Source organism: Lytechinus variegatus, chromosome 6 (genome assembly GCF_018143015.1).
Source record: "Lytechinus variegatus isolate NC3 chromosome 6, Lvar_3.0, whole genome shotgun sequence".
Classification (NCBI taxonomy): domain Eukaryota; kingdom Metazoa; phylum Echinodermata; class Echinoidea; order Temnopleuroida; family Toxopneustidae; genus Lytechinus; species Lytechinus variegatus.
The window spans coordinates 3,311,009-3,333,612 of NC_054745.1; the positions used below are offsets into that span (position 1 = coordinate 3,311,009).

The following is a 22,604-nucleotide window of genomic DNA, read 5'->3' on the forward strand; positions in this document are numbered from 1 at the left end:
CTATATTTAACATTCAAATGCTTTCAAAAGTCGTATTTTGCCTTAAAGATGGCGAGAGATAAATAAATACAATCATTGCTTACCACCGCAGTGACTTTTTCAGCCACCAAAAAGGACGACTTCTCTACACGTCTCGATCATAAGTTGATTAAAAGCTTGGTAAATAATTACTGAAGACTTCAAAAAAATAAGATTCATTTGGTGACTAAATAACTCAAAGATACAACTCAGGAAAACATAAATATGGCGACTGGCAGGAATTAAACTGAGACGACTACATGTCTTCACTCGCCGAAAGCAAAAAACGTAATGCCTGCTACTAGCTTGTACACCAACCAATACACCTTACCCGACGTATCAAATTGGGCGTGGCACATACGTGTACGTATATACATTTGTACAGATTCAATTACGAGCCACGTACGCTCGGTGAACTAATTTGCATAATTACCATAGCGACGAGCGCTAAGAAAGAAAATCGGCGGCAATTTGCCACGAAGCTATTTTGCTATACATTTGAATAGGCCCAGTCATTGACCAGTATTTTGTTTAAACGTAAATATTAAGGAATCTTTTTCTCAGTTAAATTTTGGGAGATAAAAGTAAGAAAAAATATATTTAAAAAAAAATGACAATTTAGGAACTCGACTTGTGACAAGAGTCAAACAAGAAGTTAGAACGATGATGTCACTCGATGTGATAGAACCATCTCAAAGTTCCTTTGCATCAACATTTGTCATTGTTAAGAAACCAGATGGTTAAAATTCGCTTTTGTGTTGATTTTCGCAGATTAAATAAAGTCACCATGTTTGATGCTGAACCTATTCCTGACCAGGACGAGCTCTTCACAAAAGTGGTTACAAGCCTAAGTACTTTTCTAAAGCCGACCTATCTCCTAAGTAAAGGGTATTGGCAAGTGCCAATGTCAACAGAGTTAAAATTCTTAACTGCTTTCACAACTCCAGAGGTTTTTTTCCAATTTCAGGTAGGCCTAATGACTTTCTGATTAGTCAGTGCTCCAGCTTCGTTTCGCAGCATCATGTGGAGACTTCTGGAGGGACTGACCGGTGCCCTTAACTATATTGATGGCATATTCATTTATTCCAATACTTGGGATTAGCATCTCAAAACCCTCACTGAACTATTCAAGACAAGGTCATGGGAAATTAGCACTGCGACCTGACATGCCTGAGAAGAACAAGTCCATTCAAGACGTAAATCAAGACGTAAGCCAAGTCCAAGAAACAGTTGAGATCCTTCCTAGGAATGATTAATTATTATCGTAAATTCACCCCTAACTATGCTGCCATTGCAGTACCACTGAGTGATAAAACTAAGAAGAAGGAACCAAATATCATTCAGCAATGGGAAGCGAGCCAAGAACATGCTTTTTTTAATCAAAACTTGCTAACCCCCAATCCTTCATCTTCCAGATCTGACTAAAGATTTCATCCTTCGAACAGATGCCTCAGATATCGGACTAGGAGCCGTTCTTCTGCAGAAGGACGAAGGTGAGAAATTTCCAGTAGCTTACGAAAGTAAAAAGTTACTTCCAAGAGAGAGAGGGTCTATTTCGTGAATGCCTCGCATTAGCGTGGGCTGTAAAGAAATTTGAGCCTTACCTGTACGGCAAAGAATTCACAATAAAAACTCATCATCATCCACTCGCTTTTATGCAAAGTGCACAGGTGCGTAGCCAGGGGCGGTTGCCCCCTCCCCCAACGCTCACAAAAAAGAAAAAAAAAGAGACAAAGAAAAAAGGAAAAGCGAAAGGAGAAAAGGGAAGAAAGGTAAAGCTTTGTTCTCCCCATTCCTCCCTTTCTTTTCAAAAGAATAAAAATCTAAACGAGACGTTCTTCTCTTTTCATACAAGATTTTGCTTCCGAGATCCGCGCGCGAAAATATTAAAATTGCCATGAGCTTTTGTTCCCACCAATCTTTTATTCTCCGTTTACCCCTTCCCGGCTGTGGGAATCGTATATTCTTGCCAAAAATTATACATGTAATGGATGTATAATGATGTAAAGCGTATGACAGTTTTTTTTATTACATTAATGACGCAAAATTGGGACTCTTCTGTTCGGAGCTGGTAAAAATTACCGTCACTCCCGAGTCCCCAAATGCTATTTCTTCCGCTTTTCAGCAAGTAATGTTTGGCAAAGTATCTGCTCAAAGGGGCAGGCATCAAATTTTTGCCGTGCTACATGCAAACAGTATGTACGATATTCAAATTTATTCTGTATCATTAATGTCTTGTTTCGCGCAATTGATTTAAATTTTGAATATCACTGAGGATTCGTAATTAAACAAAAGAAAGCGTTTTTATAAGCGAAATTACACATTTTTTTTCCTTCCAAACTAAATCACATAGGATTCCGTGCTTCGTGAGCATGGGAAAGGAAAAGTCCCTCTTCCTGCTTACATCATATTTTGAGCTCGTTTTATTCCTTAATCTAAGAAATATTAGAATTAGAACAGGTTTAAGTTTCGGATTTTTTTTTTTTTCAATTCAGAGCTTTAACGCAATTCACGGAAAGGGATAACGCATATTTCCTTTCTGTTAATATACCCGTCTTCTACTCTGTTTTGCGACTTGAGTTCACAAAATTTAATGTAGATAAACTTTTTACAATCAAATCTGATGTGACCAACGTAGGCATTATTTCAGATTCTTCAATCTTTTCCCATTTTCGGGGCGCTAATAATTTCTTCCGATTTTTTTTCAATCACAGCAAGTCAATATTCGAAATGAAAAGGGTACTAGAGAGCAGGACGCAACAGACGCCTTATTTTGATTTGAATTTGATGACACATCAAAAACTTTGCGCTCCGCACGGGAGGGGGAAACTCCCCCTCCCTGCACCCTACCACTAGGGAGCGCGCTTCGCGCTCTCGGAAAGTGTTGACACGCTTCGCGCGCGTGCACTTACTGCCCCCTCTAAAATTGAATCCTGGCCAAGCGTTCGAAAGTGCAAAGGCTGCGAACGGTAGAATAATGCATTTGGCGCTAGCATTGCAACCCTTCCGATTTCGAATTAAAGCGATAAAGGGTGTCGAAAATGTTGGGGCTGATTTTTTTTTAGCCGATCAGAATGAGGGAGTTAATTAATTGTGAAACAAACAAAAAGTTAGCATGAAGAATGTACTATGTATATGTACTTGTGTGATAAATATATATATAGTTTAGTAAAAATCATCTTATTTTCTTGAAAGGGGAGTGAAATGTCACGTTTGGAAAATGCAAGAAAATTATTTCATCATTATTGATTTATTTTTTATATATATAAAAACACCCTTAATTGAGGTGTACAGTTTGAAGCATGAAAGGTTATAAGAGAGAGAAAAAAATAGAGATAGAAAGAATGATAGAGAGAAAGAGAGGAGGGGAGAAGGTTCCATTGATGGTTGAGTGATCAATCCAGATGTCTGTTGTTTGCTTCATGCCTAGCAATGAAAAGGAAAGTGGTATGGCATTAACACTTGTTAATGAACCTTAAACATGTTTTGTATGACTCATTTGTATTAGCCTATATTGTGTAGGTAGATAGCCGTTGCTGCTGTATTAGGATAGGGGTGGAAAACACACCCTATGAATCTGTCTTGTGTGCAGGGGTACACATTACCAGTTCTAGCCAAGAGATGGCTGGTTTTATTTTCTGATATTTCGGAAAACAAGAGGATGGGACTTTCCGTTAAAATGTCTTCTTTACACTTATAATTTCCAAATTTGCCCCCTACACTACAATCAATGGCACATTACCCAGAGCTTGGGATTTTGAAAACATCGTTGTGTCCATGGTTGTGTCCTCCAAGTGTCAATGAAGATTGGTCAAGCAGTCGGGCATTCGAACCAAAGTACATGGCGTCGTAGAATGGACACTAGTTGAACATTCATCACATCATGGTGAGCTGTATCAATTCAAATTTAATTGATGAACAATGACACTTTTTGAGGAATGAACTACTTCACAATTTTGAAATTGATAACGAAGCCATTGATAAGTTTTGTCACAAGTTATATGCCCAAACGTTATTGTATCGGCCAAGGTGTATTACAGAGCCAGTGAAACCGTTACAGCTTGAGTTTAGTCTGATTGTACATTGTAGTTTAGGAGTTTATTAACACTCCGCATCGTGGAACCTGTGGGTATTTCAGATTCACATCCATAGTTGTATTAAGAGGATTGAGGGTTTAGAGAGGATGGTCATTGGAAGTGAGATATGTGGACAGTACAGGTCCACTACTCATATTTTATGACAGATCATTGTATTCAGAAAGAGAGTTATCACTTAAAATTGGTGTGCAGTGAGGAATTACACTTAGTAACTGCTCATGTGTTCAACTTAAAGTCCACCCACACAAAAACTTGATTTGAATAAAAAGCGAAAAAAATCAACAAGCATAACACTGAAAATTTCATCAAAATCGGATGTAAAATAAGAAAGTTATGGCATTTTAAAGTTTCGGTTGTTTTCAACAAAATGGTTATATGAACGAGCCAGTAACATCAAAATGAGAGAGTTGATGACGTCACTCAATCACTAATTCTTTTGTATTTTGTTATACATGTATGAAATATGAAATATTTTGATTTTCTCGTCATTGTCATATGAAATGAAGTTTCATTCCTCCCTGAACACGTGGAAATCCATTATTTTAACATTTTGTGCTTCAGGCAAGGAGGTTCTAATCGTCAAATTCGTAAAAATTGAAATATTGCATAATTCAAACAATAAAAAAGGAATAGTGAGTGAGTGACATCATCGACTCACTGATTTGGATGTAACTGGCTCGTTCATATAACTATTTTGTTGAAAATAAGCGAAACTTTGAAATGTCATAACTTTCTTATTTTACATCCGATTTTGATAAAATTTTCGGCATGGTACTTTTCTGATTTTATCTATTGATTCAAATCAACATTTTTCTGAGGTGGACTTGACCTTTAATCTGAGGGGATTGTTTCTACCCTGAATCCAAAATTGATACTGGCATCGTTGACTTATGAGAATCTTAAATGTGAGCACATAATATCCAAAAAAGTAGTTTAATGGATACTAAAGGACTGTATCAACGTTGTGTAATTGGTGAATTTGCATACTTGGAATTTAATTATGATTAAATTTGATCTGTGGAGATCTTAAATGGCATGTGTTTGTTATCATTATTCTGTATTATGCGTATTATGTGACAAGCACCAAGGTTACTCTTTAACAAAATAAAATAATTAACAATATTGGTAAGGGTTGGTTAACTTTATATATACAAACGTAAATGACAAACTGTATACGTTAATCATTTCAACTCAACGCGATACTCTGTCCAAAGCATCAAAACACAATTACAGCCGAGAGGTGATTTTCTAATTCTTGCAGGCCGGGTCTTCAGCCTAGACTATTGAGCTCAGCGAGTGGTTATTAGTTTTAGGGTAACGCCCCCGTGCGGTCTCCGCATGCGCGCCTCTCCGAAACCAAACTCATACACATGTTTGCCAAAGAGGTATATAATTTTGGCTCAGTGCACATCGAATGAGTTTCAATAGGGTAGCTCGTGTGCCACATCCTCGAACGGCACACGTACTTTGTTTAACTCATCAAAGTGTTTTGATTAAGTTTTAACGGACGTTTTATTACTTCCATCTGAAGATTATTTCCGATTGTTGCTAGTGTCGAAGTCTGAGTTTACTTTCCTTTTTTTGACGAAGTTACATTAAATGTGCGTATCATCACGTATCAGGGCTTCGCTGTTGCTTAAAACACTGGATGGTATTCAACAGGGATAGAATATTTTCTCTGGTTGGGTAAGTATTTATTCGTTTATTACTTACCATAGTTATTTCATTGTACCTCCGAGGACATCCTATATCATATCCATCCATTTATACGTGTATTTTCCCTTCCTCCTCATCCTCCTTCAAACTCTTACTCTCCATATATCATCATCATCGTCATTTTGTTATCATTAGTAGTGACAGGATCAGTAGTTTTTGTAGTAGTAGTAGTAGTAGTAGTAGTAGTACTAGTAGTAGTAGTAGAAGTAGTAGTAGTAGTAGTAGTAGTAGTAGTAGTAGTAGTAGAAGTTATAATAGTAGTAGCAGTAGTAGTAGTAGTATTAGAAGTATAGTGGTAGTAGTAGTAGTAGCAGTTGTTGGTGTAGTAGTAGGAGTAGTAGTAGTAGTAGTAGTAGTAGTAGTAGTAGTAGTAGTAGTAGTATATACCAGTAGTGGTGTGGTATATAGTAGCTCATCTTAGTATTCTTCTTCTACTACTACTACTACTACTACTACTACACCACAACTGCTACTACTACTACTACCACTATACTTCTAATACTACTACTACTACTACTACTACTACTACTTCTACTAATACTACTACTACAATGTACTACTATTACTACTTCTACTAATACTACTATTACTACTACTGCTACTACTAGTAGTATTACTACAAGAAATGTTGCTGCTGCTGCTATTACTACATGTAATTATTCTTCTTTAACTGCTATTACTACCATGACTATTGCATCTCCTTTTTTTCTCCTTCTTCTACCTCCTTCCTCTTCTTCTTTTTCTTCTTCTCCTTTTCGTATTCTTCTTCCTCTCCTCTTTCGCTTCATTGTCATGCATTCCCTTCTTTATCTTGTATTCCCCGGCTTTGACATATTCTTTTCCCCCTTTCAATTGACTAATCATATTTGTTTCGTTTATTCATATTATTCATTTACATCATCTTTACCCCCTTCGTCAACCAATCGTATTACTATACAGACCTTCGCCGTTGCGCTCCAAAATGTATCCATGTTTACTAGGGCCTTTTCGCACGTGAATCTTGAATCATCATTGTAATGATGATATTACAATTCGTCTTTAGAATCATCGGACTTTCACACGCTCACTCGAAACTGGGATTTCAATTTGAATTCCCGAGCCAAATGCAAACTACGATGAGTGCATGATAATTGCATTATCTACGGAAGTGCCACATTAACTCCGCCCTGAAAAGATGTTTTGGAGGTCAAAAGCCTTTCACACGTAAAATTCATAATAATAATAACGGTTGTTAAAATGCGCTATACACAAAAAGTTTCACATCTTAAGTAACAAAAAAGTATATAATCATATACATTAAATACGTACCGTACATTAAAGTGAAATTTAACCGGAGTTTACCTCTGGAGTAGAAATTGAATTCGTAATTGTGATTAGCGCTCGTGATTCTAGTTTGCGTTCACGCATGCTAAAAAAAATCGTCATTAGCCTTATTTTACACTGGAATCGTCATTGAAATTCGATTTTGTTTTACCGTGTGAAAGGGCGGATAAGAATGGTTCGTTTACTGTATAAAGATAAAGACATGATAGGAATTGAGGTGTATTTCCTGTAAACATGTGTAAAAGCAACCAAAGGTTATTTGAGAGTGCTTGAAAATACCTGTTTTATGTTGTGGAGTGGAGGTTTTTGTAAAGAACAGATAAATCGGATTGTCAGAAGACAGAAAAGAGAGGAAAAGGGGATTTCTAATAAAACGTGATAAGGACATTACGTAATTCTGGTCGACGTGCGATTATCATGATTATTGAATCTCAAAATAACTTTCTTTTCACTTGTTCTATCTCGATCCAATTCAAACCAGGCGCGTACGCAAGGGGGGTTAGGGGGTTCAAACCCCCCCCCTTTTTTTTTTTTTTTTTTTTTTTTTGCTTGTCTCCCCAGAGGTCGGTCTGGTCAAGGAGTTATCGGGCAAGCGCCTGATAACTCCTTGGTCTGGTTACGGACAGTTCCCCTACCCAATAATGTATATGACAGCAATAATCTCAAGAATCTCATGTTTTCGACGAAAAACACAGAAAAAACTTCCGCTCGCTTCGCTCGCTCCATTTTATTATATCTTTTATTTCCGCATGTCGCCGGCATGATCACGGTATCGCCATTAACAAGGCCATACATGATTATCATGATGTATACTTATGAATACAAGTGAACCAAGACAAAGACATACGTTTTCTTACAAAATATGTTTTACCAATATGAAAACCAAAATGACGGAAAACGCTAAAATGTCGGTTAGCTCGCTCCGCTCGCTCGTAATAATTTATGAAATTCCATAAGTATCTAGTCTCCTGTTCAAGGCCGTATTATGAGTGTTACGAATAGAAGGACATGTAGCATCAACTAATATGTAATCATTACCAACAAGCTATTGAGAAGAATTGTATGTTTTGACGGAAAAACGCAAACATTTCGGCTCGCTCGCTCCGCTCGCTCGTAATTATTCATGAAATTTCTTAAGTATCTAGTCTCCTGTTCAAGGCCGTATTATGAGTGTTACGAATAGAAGGACATGTAGCATCGACTATTATGTAATCATTACCAACAAGCTATTGAGAAGAATTGTATGTTTTGACGGAAAAACGCAAACATTTCGGCTCGCTCACTCCGCTCGCTCGTAATCATTTATGAAATTTCTTAAGTTTCTAGTCTCTTGATCAAGGCCATATCATGAGACTTACGAGCAGAAGGACATGTATCATCAACTAATATGTAATCATTACCAACAAGCTATTGAGAAGAATTGTATGTTTTGACGGAAAAACGCAAACATTTCGGCTCGCTCGCTCCGCTCGCTCGTAATTATTCATGACATTTCTCAAGTTTCTAGTGTTCTGATCAAGGCTATATCATGAGTGCTACGATCCGAAGGACATGTAGCATCGACTATGATACCAACAAACTATTGACAAAAAGGTTATGTTTTCAACGCAAAAACGAGAACATTTCTGCTCGCTCGCGGGTCATGACCGCACTGTTACATACCCCATCCCCACTTAAATGTTATTGTCTTATTTGCAGCGCTGAAAAAAAAAAGAAAAAAAATCATCACCTCCCCCTCCCCCCCCCCGCTCATCACTTTTTAGAGACTGGGCGGGAGATTTTAAAAAAATCAGCTCGAAACTCCCCCCCCCCCATTTCAAAAATCCTGCGTACGCGCCTGATTCAAATCATTCTTATATCCATATAACGGTGGATGGAAATTCATTCGCGCATTATTGTAATTAAATTTTAGAACATACACTTATGAAAATCATAAAATGTCACTGAAAATGTGGATGAAATAAATTTTACTTTGTATCTAAAAAAAAATAATACAAAGACGTCGCCATTATATTTTCACTTAGAATTAAATGCATCGATATGAAACTGAAAAAAGGGAAATATCAATTTTCAAACCAAACCAAAATATAAATTGAAATTATCAGATTTTTGTTTTAATGCTTATCATAGCGTTGCACCTGTGATATTTACTACTATTATCATTATTGCTTAGAAATAGTTCTATTGGAATACCAGATATATTCCAAGAGTTCGAAAAAATATTCCACGAATCGAAGATGAGTGGAATATTTCTGGTATTTCATGAAATAAAGCCATCCAATATAATCATTATCATCTATCCCCCCACCTCCCCCCCCCCAAAAAAAAAGAGGAAGTAATGATTTTGATATGACAAGTCATATCACATTGTGCCATTATCACCTCATAGGATAACTTTTGATCGTTGACATGCGACTTCATGTACTGGTTCATTATGACGTCATCGAGCTTAGTTGTGCTCTATGTTGCGCATCGCATTGCTTTTATTGTTGTACGCGTTATATATTTCACGCATTCGCGCACGCGCCCTTAACTGTTGAATTACGTACTTTAATAGGCTCTCATATTCAATAGCAAATTTTGTACAGGAGCCTATGGGAAATTCGTGGGATGTCTGTCTTTTTTAAAAGATACACTCTGACACTGCACGAGCAATTGACGCAGACCAAAATATGCGTTTTTAATGCATTGCTAGAACTCTCTATATAGATTAATTACATAACATTCAGTGGCCGGGGGGGGGGATATGTCGCCTGCAACAGAATCATATTGGCCCGAGTCTTTAGACGAGAGCAATATGGTTCTTTTAAGGGCGACATATTTATATAATATTGACTGGCCTTGAGGGAGATACCAAATATATTTCCCAAACTAGTCTCATATTGCCCCGAGTCGTAGACGAGGGCAATATGGGTCTAGTGAGGGAAATATTTTTGGTATCTCCCGAAAGTAACGCCAGTCAATATTGTTATTATTACCTGTTACCTCTTTCTGGTACATTAAATTAACATATTGATAGATTATATAACTAAATTGTTGGACTTACCTTGGTCAAGCCTCTAAAGTCAATTCTGCACTTTACCATTATGACGTACTTACAAGCGCTCGGATCCAGCGTGGTCTTTATTATGACGTATATTGTTGGTGCGCGGATCCTTATGAAGCGTATCTCTTTTATTTATTGCATCCACAAATGCGCTGGGGATTGATGAGCTCGGAATACGGATATTGTGGACCGCTAATTATTGTACGTAGGTGCAATAGGAAAATTACTCTTTTCGGGGAGGAGGGGTGTACGAATATTATGGTCACTCGTCATTCAGCTAATCGCTCACTAGTCATTGTGACGTAGTTTATGTTGAGTTAATCAGTTAGACAGACAAAATACGCGTTTATATCATGTCTCCAAAATGCCTCATTCAGGTAATAATTGATGTTACCCGAAAGGAGAGCCGGTCAATATTATTAGTATTACCTAAAGCTGTACAATGTGTAACTCAAGCTATTATTTGGAACAATTTATATGCCTGTTTGCTTATCACTGTTTCCGATTTCAGGTTATTTACGAACTCAGCAAAGTAATCGTTAATAAGCTATTGTGACGTAAATTGTCACCTTGCAGTCGCGCATCATGCATGGCGCGCACATACACTTAACGCGTAGAAATCTACAATGCGTTGGTTCGTAAACTTGTTCTAGCCAGATTTTTCAAATACTGAAATTAGCGATCAAAATCGGCTCCTACTGCGCAAGCGCACTAGCAGGAATATGACCAATATTGCCCATTATTTCGTACAGGATTTCTATGGGCAAATCCAGGGAAGGGCAATATGACAAACGTTTACCTCGTTGGTCTTGGATTGAAAGTAGCGAGCGGAATATGACTTTTATTCATCTCCTAAAATGGCTTTTATGAATAACGATTAACATTAATAATGTTGATAAAGATAATAATTATAGCAATAATAATAATAATAATAATGAGGATGATGATAATAATAATATAGTAAATCTGCAACAATAAAAAAAATTAAAATGATATTGATAATTGCATTGGCACTGGAGATGACATTAATCGTTTCAAATCAAATCACAATATGCATACAGTAAAAATCATACTGATGACGATACGTTTGCCGAACTGTTGTAAAATACAATTCTGAACATCAATTGATAAGGGTTCATTTTGGACTGGAGCACAGACTACGGATTATTTGAGGTCGTTTTACCAAAAACAAAACTAGACACTCGAGACAAAAGGATTGTTAGATTCCTGAAATAACAGAGCGAGGCTTCCTATTGTATTTGAGGGTTAGCATAGCTAGGAAGTTTTGGAGTGGAACGTGGAGGGCACAAGGGTTTGAAGTTATATATACTATCATCATATATGGCAAATCTGCCACTTCTGTTTTCAGGCATAGGGCCAACGTTCTGCTATATATTTGTGATCATTTGTAGTATATATATATACATGTATATTGGAAATTTTATGAATAAACATGACAAAGATATCTAGATTTTAAGAGTTATGTATTTCATTTTTTCTATTTTGATTTTTTTAGTAATCATTATGAAAATATAAAATGAGAACAATAGCCTATTTGAAAAGGGCGTGAGGCAATGGTCAATAGGTATGACTACTCTAGAACATATCAATTTATCAATAAAACAGGATAAAAGGAAGTACATGTATTCACGGTATTCTATACGAAATGTGAAACTTTCAAGTTGATATTTTGTTTTCTATTTTCAGGTGGCCAAATAGAAGTTCGAAAATCGGAAGCTAACATGACAATCATTTCCGATGACTGAACATTAACAATAAACAGCTATTATTATTGTATGAGCTGGGCGATTAACAATAGCTTGATATTAAATTCTTAACCCGCGAATGAACTTTGCCCGTTCAAATAAGTTGTTTACGTTTTTTTTTTCGTTTTTTTCATTATTTTTTTTTCTACAATGCACAGCAGGTTGATTAAAATTCATACCCATAGTTGGTTAAAAATGAAACATAAAAATATGTTAAGTACAATGTTACGTAAAAAAAATAAAAATAAATGGATAAAACGTTTGAAGGGTACATTTTTACCAAGGGTTGCGACACAGGGAAAATGAAACAAAGACAAATAAGTGAAGCGAAACGGAAGAAAACAAATTATGAAAAATATAAAATTGGAGATCTAATACCCATATAATTAATTTGAAAGGGGGGACCTCACATTTTCGTAGTCTTGCCCTCCAAAAGACCACTTTAGGCCTACTGCTTTTGCTATCAAATACTTTTGCTACTACTACTAATTTTGCTACTATTACTACTACTACTACTACTACAACAATATGTACTACTATAACTACGTTTGATACTAGTACTACTACTACTACTACCATCACTTTTTTTTTCTTCTTCTACGACGACTGCTACTACGACTACTACTAATGTTACTAAAGTACTATTTCTACTACTACCACTACTACTACTACTACTATACTGCTATTACTAATGCTGCTACTTCTACCACCACTTCTACTTCTGTTTCTACTGCTACCAATAATTACTACTACTAATACTACTACGACTAATTCTAGCACTTCTCCTTCTACCCCTCCTACCACTTCTACTGCTCCCAATAATTTTAGTACAACTCTACTATCCCACTACCACCACAACTACTTCGAATACTTCTACTACGCTTCTATTGCTCCCGATGCTGCTTTTAATACGGAACTTTCTTTTGTTTTTCTTTTGGTGGGGGGGGGGGCAGGATTTTCTGCATTTGTTGGATATGACACATAGCATTGATCTACATTGCATGATATATTATAGAATAAAATACATTTAACTAAGAGCAATTTTTTTAGTGACAGTAAGCTTAAAAGAAAAGTGAGTCAATGAGCAATATTTTGAGTGAATGTTATTGGATATATCGTTCCATAAATATGGGCCATAGGATCAGGTTTGGGGTGCTATGATGTTTGACGTGTAGGATATGAATGAATGTCGCTGTTGTAAATAAACATGTTTTTAAAGGATTTAGGTGTATCACTGATGGATAAATTACACATAAAAAGGGCAGCTTAGAAAAAAATTGATATAGTTAATTTTCAAGAAAAAAATAGATTCCGAAAAATAGGATCAGTATGCGATACACATTGCGAGTTAGAGAAATATTGAGTATTAATGATATGTTCGAAAGGCATTATTGCCAATCTTTTATCATTGGTGGCTCACTGCAAAAATTCCTGTGTTGATTTAACACCAGCCCGGAATCGATATCTGTCCACACGAGAGATTTATTGAAAAAAAAACACCAGTTTGGAATCAAACTGATGCTGTTTTAATACTAATTGGTGTTGTATATACACATATCTGGTGTTAGATCAATACCAAACTGGTTTTGTTTCATACTTCTCTGGTGTGGACATATAAACCCCTGAAAAAAAGTTCTGCAACTCAAGTTTGAGTGCTAATAAATTTCTTTGTGTGCCATCATCATATGGAAAAGTGGTATCATTGGAAAGTATGATTATTCCTCTTTGAGATCATGCGTCATTTGTAATTCTAGTGTTATCATGAAATACACAGACATGATAAATATGCAGCAATGTAAAAAATGAAATGTTGCAAAATTCGTTGCCATATCATGTTCGAGTTCTGCAACTCAAACTGCAAGTTTGAGTGCTAATAAATATCTTAATGTGCCATCATCATGTGTAAAAGTGATATCTTTAGAAAGCATGATTATTCTTCTTTACAATCATGTGCCATTTTGTAATGCGAGTGTTATCATGAAATACACAGACATGATAATATACAGCAATGTTAGAAATGAAATGTTGCAAAATGCGTCGTTTCCACTAGCGAATTTCCAATTGTTTCGAGGATGGACCGAGTGCATTCATTGTCACCTGCATGGTGGAAATGTTATAGAAATGTAGACTCTTGTTAAAAATCAATGCATTTTGCAACATTTAACTTTTGACTTTTCTCAATGTTCAGGGTGACTGCATATTCCATGATTACATAATCACAGCAAATGGCATGTCATTGTAAAGAAGAATAATTCAGCTTTCCAATGATACCAGTTTCATCTTATATACTTCATTAACCAAAAAGATATCATCCCCCAAAACTGAGTTGCAAAATTTTTTTTGAGGGGTTTAGATTCCGGGCTGGTGGTAAATCAACACCGGGGTTTTTGTAGTGCATGATTGAGTTCAACCTTTAACTTGAGCTTTTGGTAAAGTCATAAAGGGGGGAGATTTATCCCCGGGTCACGCCAGAGGTCTCACACGCTTAAGTTTATCTCATTTACGGATTTATTCCGCTAACTTACGATTACGAACAAGGGCAAAATACTTCAACGAAAAATGACGTCAGTGCTCATGGTGCTTTCCATATCATATCATTTACGAAAAGAAAATCAACCATTAACACAATATTGTCTATAATTTCAAAATCTTAGCTTCATAACTTTTTTAATCTATATATTATCATCATCAGGATCATGATTAGAAACGATGTCGTTATTCATTTGATACTTTTAAAATAAAGCTAATGATAATAATGATTAGCTTGGTGGTTATTATTATCGTATGTAATTAGCAGTACACAGTAAAAACGCTGCTTAAAATCTTTATACAACGCTGTTTACTATATGAACCTTACAGAAATTATTTAAACACTTTAAACAAATGTTTAAAATCTTAAGCAACAAGGTTTAATTTTCAATATCTAATCTTCAATTAATCAAACATGATTGTTTAAACTGTTAAACAACTACTGTAAGGTTCATATAGTAAACAGCGTTGTATAAAATCTTGAACAGCGTTTTTACTGTGTAGTAGTAGAAATAGTAGAAGTAGCAGTTGTTGTGATTGTAGTATAGTGGTAGTAGTAAAAGAAGTAGTAGTGTGTATTGAAAGTAGCAGGAGGAGGAGGGGGTTGGAGAAGAACAAGGAGGCAGGGTATGAGTAGTCCTATAGTAGAAGCATGTATAAATATATATTGCGATAAGTATAAAGACCTAGTCCTTGTAAACGGTATCCTGTATAGTCAATTTCATATTCTTTTTTAATCCGTTTAAATTTGACGCATGCGAATCAGGTAAATAGTATCAATAGAAAATAATGTAGTGAGAGCTTGTAAGATATTCAAATATTTTCATTTATTTGTATGTTTTCATTTACATAGTCACAGTACATTAAAAAAAACCAAGATTTACATTAAAATTGAACATGAAAAGTTTGACACTGTATAAGTAGGGGAAGGCGGGGTAAGTTGAGCATAGGGGCAAGTTGAGCCACCAGCCCCAGGCCAATAATGAATGAGTCAGACATTGTGGTGGTGTCATGTATTGATGACCCATAGCATAACCCCTAACCCCACCACATTGTTTCCAACTTTGAAACAAAAAGTAGTTTTTTAGAGGGAAAAATATCAATTTCAGCCAAAAAAGTAAAAAAGAGTGTGAAATAGGTAAGTGCTTTATAAACACACACGTCTTTAAATATAATAAAGACATGATAACAACATTATTAGTCCAGGTATGGATCTTCATTCTTGTCATAGTCTTTTATATGATGGATGTATAATAAATGTGTGGATACAAAATTATCGCACTAAGTTCGGACTGGGGTAAGTTGAGCCAAACAGCATGGGGCAAGTTGAGCCATGGTAATTCCTATGGTAATGTATCTTAAAAAACAAACAAACCATATAAATCGATTGAAATGCAGGCTGAAAGGAGCAAATTTACATGACTGCTCTTTTCCTTTTACAGGATGTTAGTATTTATAGAGAATTAGCAAGTGAAAAGACTTTGAACAAAAAATTGACATGCTGGTTCTCCCCCATACATTTTGTACATAGTTTTTGTGGCTCAACTTACCCCAGAAGGTGGCTCAAACTTACCCCATATATGGGCAAGTTGAGCCATTTGACATCGTTTTTTTCAAAGGTCACGATGACTTTCAGTGTGGGGATAGAAAGTTATATATAGGTGGAAAATATTTCAGAAGAATTAAATTTCAAGGCAAGGTACTTATTTCGACAAAATTATTAATCATATCAATTCTAACATGCAAAAAGCAAAAACTGTCACAACTTACCCCGCCTTCCCCTATAGCAAGAAAGAGTTATAGATACATATCCAATAGTAAACAAAGTGCCCAATTCGACTTGTCAATCTTGTTTTTGGAGTTTTTTCCAAACAAATACTTGTTTATATTTGCTCTCCATTTTTTATTTCTTCTAAGAATATTTCAAATATTTCTTTAAAGTTTGATTTTCTACTTGTATAAGAAGCTAAACTAATTAATACATTAAAGAAAGATATGATGTTGTGTCCATTACCGCCACGTCTACCAATCACAATGTCTTTATAACTTATATTAACATTCAGATTAAAATTTACTGAATTTCAACCACAAGAATCTAGAATAATGGAAATCATGAAGTAAGTGATAATACTTGTCAATAGTTTTACATTTAAAACAGGGTGGAGATTCTGCAAATTTAAATCGAAAAAAAAATATTCATTTGCGTCAAAAGTTTATACAAAAATGTTAAGTCGAATTCAGCTAAACGAAATTCTTCAATGAAAGTAACTTTTTCTTCCGAGATATTGTTCCAAATCATTTTTTTTTAATAAAGTGACCAATACTGTTCAACATTTGGGGATATAAACTTTTTATGCACCTTTGATTACATCATTCTTACTCAAATCAATTGATAAAATTTCTGCAAATACGAAAAGAAGGGTAGACACTGGACAACCTTGGGCCCGTTGCATAAAACTTTTTACCTGAGACAACTCAGGTTGTTTTTACCGGAGTTTTTTGCCTGTGCTAAAGTCGATGGCGGAAATCAGACTAACCTTAGTTTTCAGTTTTTACCAGAGTTTTCTCAGGTAAAAAGTTTTATGCAACAGGCTTCTTGTCTCACTTTTCTAGTTAGAGGGAAATCGACTGCCAATTTAAATTCATTATGCAACTCTCTGCATCAGCATATTTATTACCAGTGTTTATATAGGCATATTCAAATATTTACTGTAAGATTGGTTTATCAATGCCATGTATCAAATCAAGAAAGACCTTTTGTTAACAAGAAATATTATTCATAATAACGATATTAAATTCTAGCGATGCTGTATTGTTAACCTAAGGTTAATATCAAGAACTGAATGCATGCTTTCAAGAAATATGATTTGTTTATGATAAAAAAAATGGGAATACGGGACTAAAAGGGGGAAACGGTTGGTGTTTGTAACAGTCCATCTGCTCTATATCCATCGTGGGACTCACCATGTTGATCCAACGGAAAGAATAATGGTCTTTCCGGCTATAATCTAAACTCTGTTGAAAGTCAAGGGCATTATTTCCGGGTATAAAGTGCGTAGTTGCCCTCTTTAGTTCTGTTAAGGGTACCTTCATTGGGTTCTGCAATTAACTCTCAAACTATCCCGCAATAAATTGAATAGAATCATTTTCTTCTTTTTTTAATCTGTAAGATAATATTGAAAAGCCCTTCTTGGTGTCAATGAATGGAAACTATTAAACAGACACAATTCAGGGAATACTTTCACAACGTTTTCTAATGGCAACAGAGAGAAGGTTAAATTGTGTTTTGACTGACAAAAAATATTCTGAATCTTTCGAATCTTGAATCCTGCATGGACGTGATACATGAGTCGAACCCAACGATGCGATTATTAATGCAGGTAAGATGTTGTACAGAACTGTCATTCATCAGGATTGGCTAGATATTGTTTGACAGTTCTTATATTTGTCTTATCAGATACCGTAGAGTGTAATAAGGTCAACGGGTTCATAAATCATGATAGGAAATGACTGCCAATTGAATCGTAAATGAAATTGAAAATCTCGTCGGAGTTGAGCTTCATGACGTGGGGTACTGGCTTTTCTGGTTGAAGTAAAGGAATGGGCGATGGGGGGGGTTCTCATTATTTGTCAACCAATCATTTGACTTCCTTCGACATGACGGGTCGGTCGGTTGGTTGGTGTTTATTTTGATTTTTTTTTTTCATTATAAAAGAATATTTACACATTTCTAATTATTACTAATTCAGTTTTTTATCTCGGTTATTTATTTATCTATATGGAATAAACTGCCTGTTACAGTAAGATCTGCTGACAAGTTTTAAATCTCTGCTTAAAACACATTTATTTGCTCATTGATTTTTTCTCCTTATATGATTTTTTTGTGTAAAGCTATAAGTTTAAATATTCATGTTTAATTCTCTTTCGTAGGTTGTTTCTTTGTTAGGGTTTAGCTTAGGCCTGGTGTTTTTAGAGCCTTTGTGAGTTATGTACCTGCCGGATTGCCTTCTGGGCAAGTTCCTTAAACTGCGGGTGAACAGGGCATTAAGATCAGGCACCAGTCCCGTAGACATATCTAAAGTGTTTAATGTAATTATTATTATTATTAGTTATTTATTGTAAAGCGCTTTGATCATATTTTTGGTAAAGCGCTATAGAAGCACCTGTTATGTATGTTACTGATTTTTGAGGGGTGGTTAAAGTATATAGATAATGCCTGAACTCCCACCTCACAACTGCACCATAACCGACCACGAGACCTCACGACCCTGGCAGGAGCGTGTGTTGCTGACCCACCAACATGATTTGTTACCATGATTTCAAAAATCTATCTTTTTTTTTTACTCCTTTGACAATTGACTATACTATTTATATGCACCTTTATCATTATCAGATTCCAGCTTTATGATATTCTTTTAATATATCTGTCTTCCCATGGTGGATATTGTCAGATAAAGTTCTTTTAGAATAAGAATACATAGAACAAGCAACAAAATAGCGATGTAAATCATATGTTCAAAATTGTAAGCTTTCGAAACAATGGGTCTGTATGGGCAAGAAATGTTGAATTGGTGATTATTCTTATTGCACGTTTTTGTATTAAAAATATTTTTTGTAATAAATAAGATGCGGTGCTTCCCCATATTATATTGCAATAGGTTATATAAGGCAAGATCATTGTATTATATAAATTAGTGAGAATATGTAAATATATATCACATAACTAATCTTTATATTAAATAAGTCAGCATTTTGTTCGCTCGTTTTTCTAGCTCGCAACTCAAAAGGAAAAATGCTTCACACGCCATTTACGGCCCCTCTTTTTTCTGTTTGTCTGTCTGTCTCACTCTTTTCTTTTAGCTCATTATATCACTGTTCATCATTCTAGCCAGAGGATGATTCATTTCAAACTGAAATGTTGTAAAATTTTACACCAACCCCAGATTGAAATGGGTGTAATTAAACGACGAATCATATACACAGCAAAAAATACCGGTGTTAATTAAAAACCAGACGGTAACTATATCGGACAACACAAAAGAAGTATTGAAACAACACCAGTTTACAATCAATTACGCTGTTGTAAAACTTACTGCTGTAATTTAAATGCGTATCCTGTGTTAGCCTTATGCGAGCATGGTGCGGTTTTAAGACATCTCTGGTGTTTTCCATTATAGAATCAGGGCTAGTGTTGAATTGACAAAGGTATTTTTGCAGTGTACATCCCCCCCCCCCCCTCATCCCATCCGGTGTGCTTTTTGTTTTGTTTGCTCGTCTAATATCAAACATTAACATTTTAAATTGCAATAGCTACAGTATGGATCATAGCATATTTCAGCCCTTTCTCAATCTTCCCACGGTTGATAGCAAGTGTGTTATTTACATTAACCCCTTTCCCCCTATTGACGGCTTACCTCAATATATTTTACAGAGTTCATTGTTAGCTTCCATTTTTTAAATTCCCTCTACCAAACAGTACATAATAGAGGGGACGTATGCGTAAAATATATGTTTGTTCATTTATCTGTTCGTTTGTTTGTTCGTTAGGGCATATACAGTTTCACGAGCGCAAACCAGGATTATTCTGTCGAGATGGGAAATTATGTCGAATATAACATTACATTATATTAAATTCTCACCCTCTTGTAATAAATCATGATATACAGAAATCAAACAATTCAAATAGGTAGTTTTGAAAACCCATTATTAAGTCCATTAAGTACATTATTAAGTATGAGTCCACTGTTTTTATTCATGAGTCTACTCTTCAAACAGTGGACTCATGAATAAAATAGCGTATCTAACCATGGTAATAGTCGTCAATTCGGCGTACTGTAACAAAAGCGCGCATCAGCATTGGACATGTTTTAGACACGCACCCAATATGCGCTAAATAAAGTGTAATTTATACAGGAAATCTGCATAAACCATGGACTCAACCGTGGGTTGTCAAAACCACCTTTGTGAATTCGCGCCATTAAGTTTTCACTAACATACACATACAAAATCACACACGTGAACTATTGCAAGCTGCATACATGACATAAAACAATGAACTGTCACTTTTCAGCCTTGTTTTGACAGCACCACTTTGTTATTCAAGGTTGAAACAGATATCCGGCGGATGTTCGTTGGTTAACAAGTCGGTGAAGCAAACCGGTTCCCGGTCTCAAAGTGACAATGGCCTGCTAATGGTTGCAAACTTTTTATTATCATGATTATAAAGAAAGTTAACGTACCAACAGTGGATATCGCTTTGCAATATATTCGTTTGAAGTATAATTATATGTAGGCTAAATTTAGCGGAATATTTTAATAGGTCCATTGGCCTACTCCCATTTAATTGGTGAAGAAAAATTATCTTCTAGTGCAGGCAAATTATTCACGTTAATACTGGAAAGGTTTTGTGAAATCATCATCTCAATTACTGTAGGGGTATGATACAATGATAAGCCAAGGTCAAATTTTCCTGGGCTTAGAGTGATTTCTACGAATAGCCATTTAATCGATGTTTTTCTCCCTTTTTGTTTCCTTCCATACACAGATAAAATCGTTGTTATAGACCTCGCTCACCCAAGTTTCCCCGTGAATCAAAAAAACAAACCTGAACGTCAACTGTGTGTCTCTCCTCACCTCCATTCCTTAACCGACACAATGAAATCACTTCCAGTCGTGCTGCCACTATTCCTGCTATCGGTCCAAGGTGTGACGTCACAATACCTCGGAGAAACTGATGAGCGCGCAGCTATACCTCCTCATGAGGACCCCGGTCACAACACACACCAGGAAGCGGTCATTTACGCCTGCTTAGCTGTCGTCGTCGTCCTCGCCGTCCTCTGCACTCTCATCCTCTGGTTCGTAGTTGAGCGTAACAAGAGTGACATTCGACGCTTGGACAAGATCATCCCCGAGATCGCGGAGAGAATGAGAAAGGAGACGATTACGGCGAACGGGGAGCTGATGTCGGGTACATTGACTGCTTCGCACGAATTTGAGACTGAGTTTCTGACGAATGAGGAGGTGCAGTTGACATCGTATAGGAGGCGGAACGAGGGAGAAACGGCAGCAGACGATACCGCCCCGCCACCCGAAACGGCTAATGGTGACGTAACACGTGACCGCAGTGAAGACCCTACAGAGACGGATCGCGAAGCGGTAAGGACCGACGCGGTAAATGATGATTATCAAGACGATGTCAGAAGACACAGTCAACGTCAAGAAAGAAGCGAACGTCACAGCAATCGGCATGATGAACGAAACCGCAGTGGAAGTCCCGAGAGGCGTGCGCATCACAACTCCTACGAGAGGCGCTCGCATGACCGTTATTCCACGCCCCACGATTACGCCGTCGTCGCTCGTCGTCAAAACCACGCCCGTCCACCGCCACCGTCATACCGCCACACATACGATGGTACGTATGACAATCCAGTCATGTCGCTGCAGGATGAACAGGATTTTCGACGCCCGCGAAGAAACGGCCCACTGCCGACGCCTGCACCGAAACCAGCAAAGCGTACTGTGCGTCCGTCGTCGGCTTATGTGACCCCCGGAAGTGAATACCCAGAAGAAACACCCAGGCCAGTATCGATAATAGGCATTATGGGGGAAGAAGATGGCAGAAGACCAACTCGGCATGGGCACGGGCGTAGATATAAATCATTACTGTATGAGAGCCACGTTTGATTTATGAAGCATGATATGTCCCTATGCAATTAGACACTTTTATTTTCCATGTTTTAATTGTCAGAAATCATAAAAATGACTGAATGATGCATTATCTGTTAGGCCTATATCTGTATCTATTATAGCATAATCAGAATATAGAACATTATTGCTCAACTCAAGTTTATATACAGAGTAAAGTCGTATTATAAAGAATGGACCGGTTTTTTTTTATTTTACTTCTGAGACACAGTTTTGAGCAAAATACTGTTGCACATATACGCGAACGGTTAATGTCAACTTTTGTAGGGGGTTTGCCTACTTCAAAAATAGTCCAATACCACATTGGATGCAGCAATTGGTCTAATGATAGGTGCTGTACAGTGCGTCCCACAAAAACCGAATCCGCGTTTGTCGATGATTTATAATACCTTTAATCACAAACAC

General features: G+C 36.5%; 1 protein-coding gene across 1 annotated transcript; it reads left to right on the plus strand.

The window, feature by feature from the left end:
• Nucleotides 1-5,502: 5,502 nt before the first annotated feature.
• On the plus strand, nucleotides 5,503-22,384 carry LOC121416848. The gene is made up of 2 exons (XM_041610366.1): nucleotides 5,503-5,801; nucleotides 21,040-22,384. Exon 2 carries the CDS (start codon nucleotides 21,150-21,152, stop codon nucleotides 22,176-22,178), a length of 1,029 nt encoding a protein of 342 aa, XP_041466300.1. The 5' UTR covers nucleotides 5,503-5,801; nucleotides 21,040-21,149; the 3' UTR covers nucleotides 22,179-22,384.
• Nucleotides 22,385-22,604: the final 220 nt, after the last annotated feature.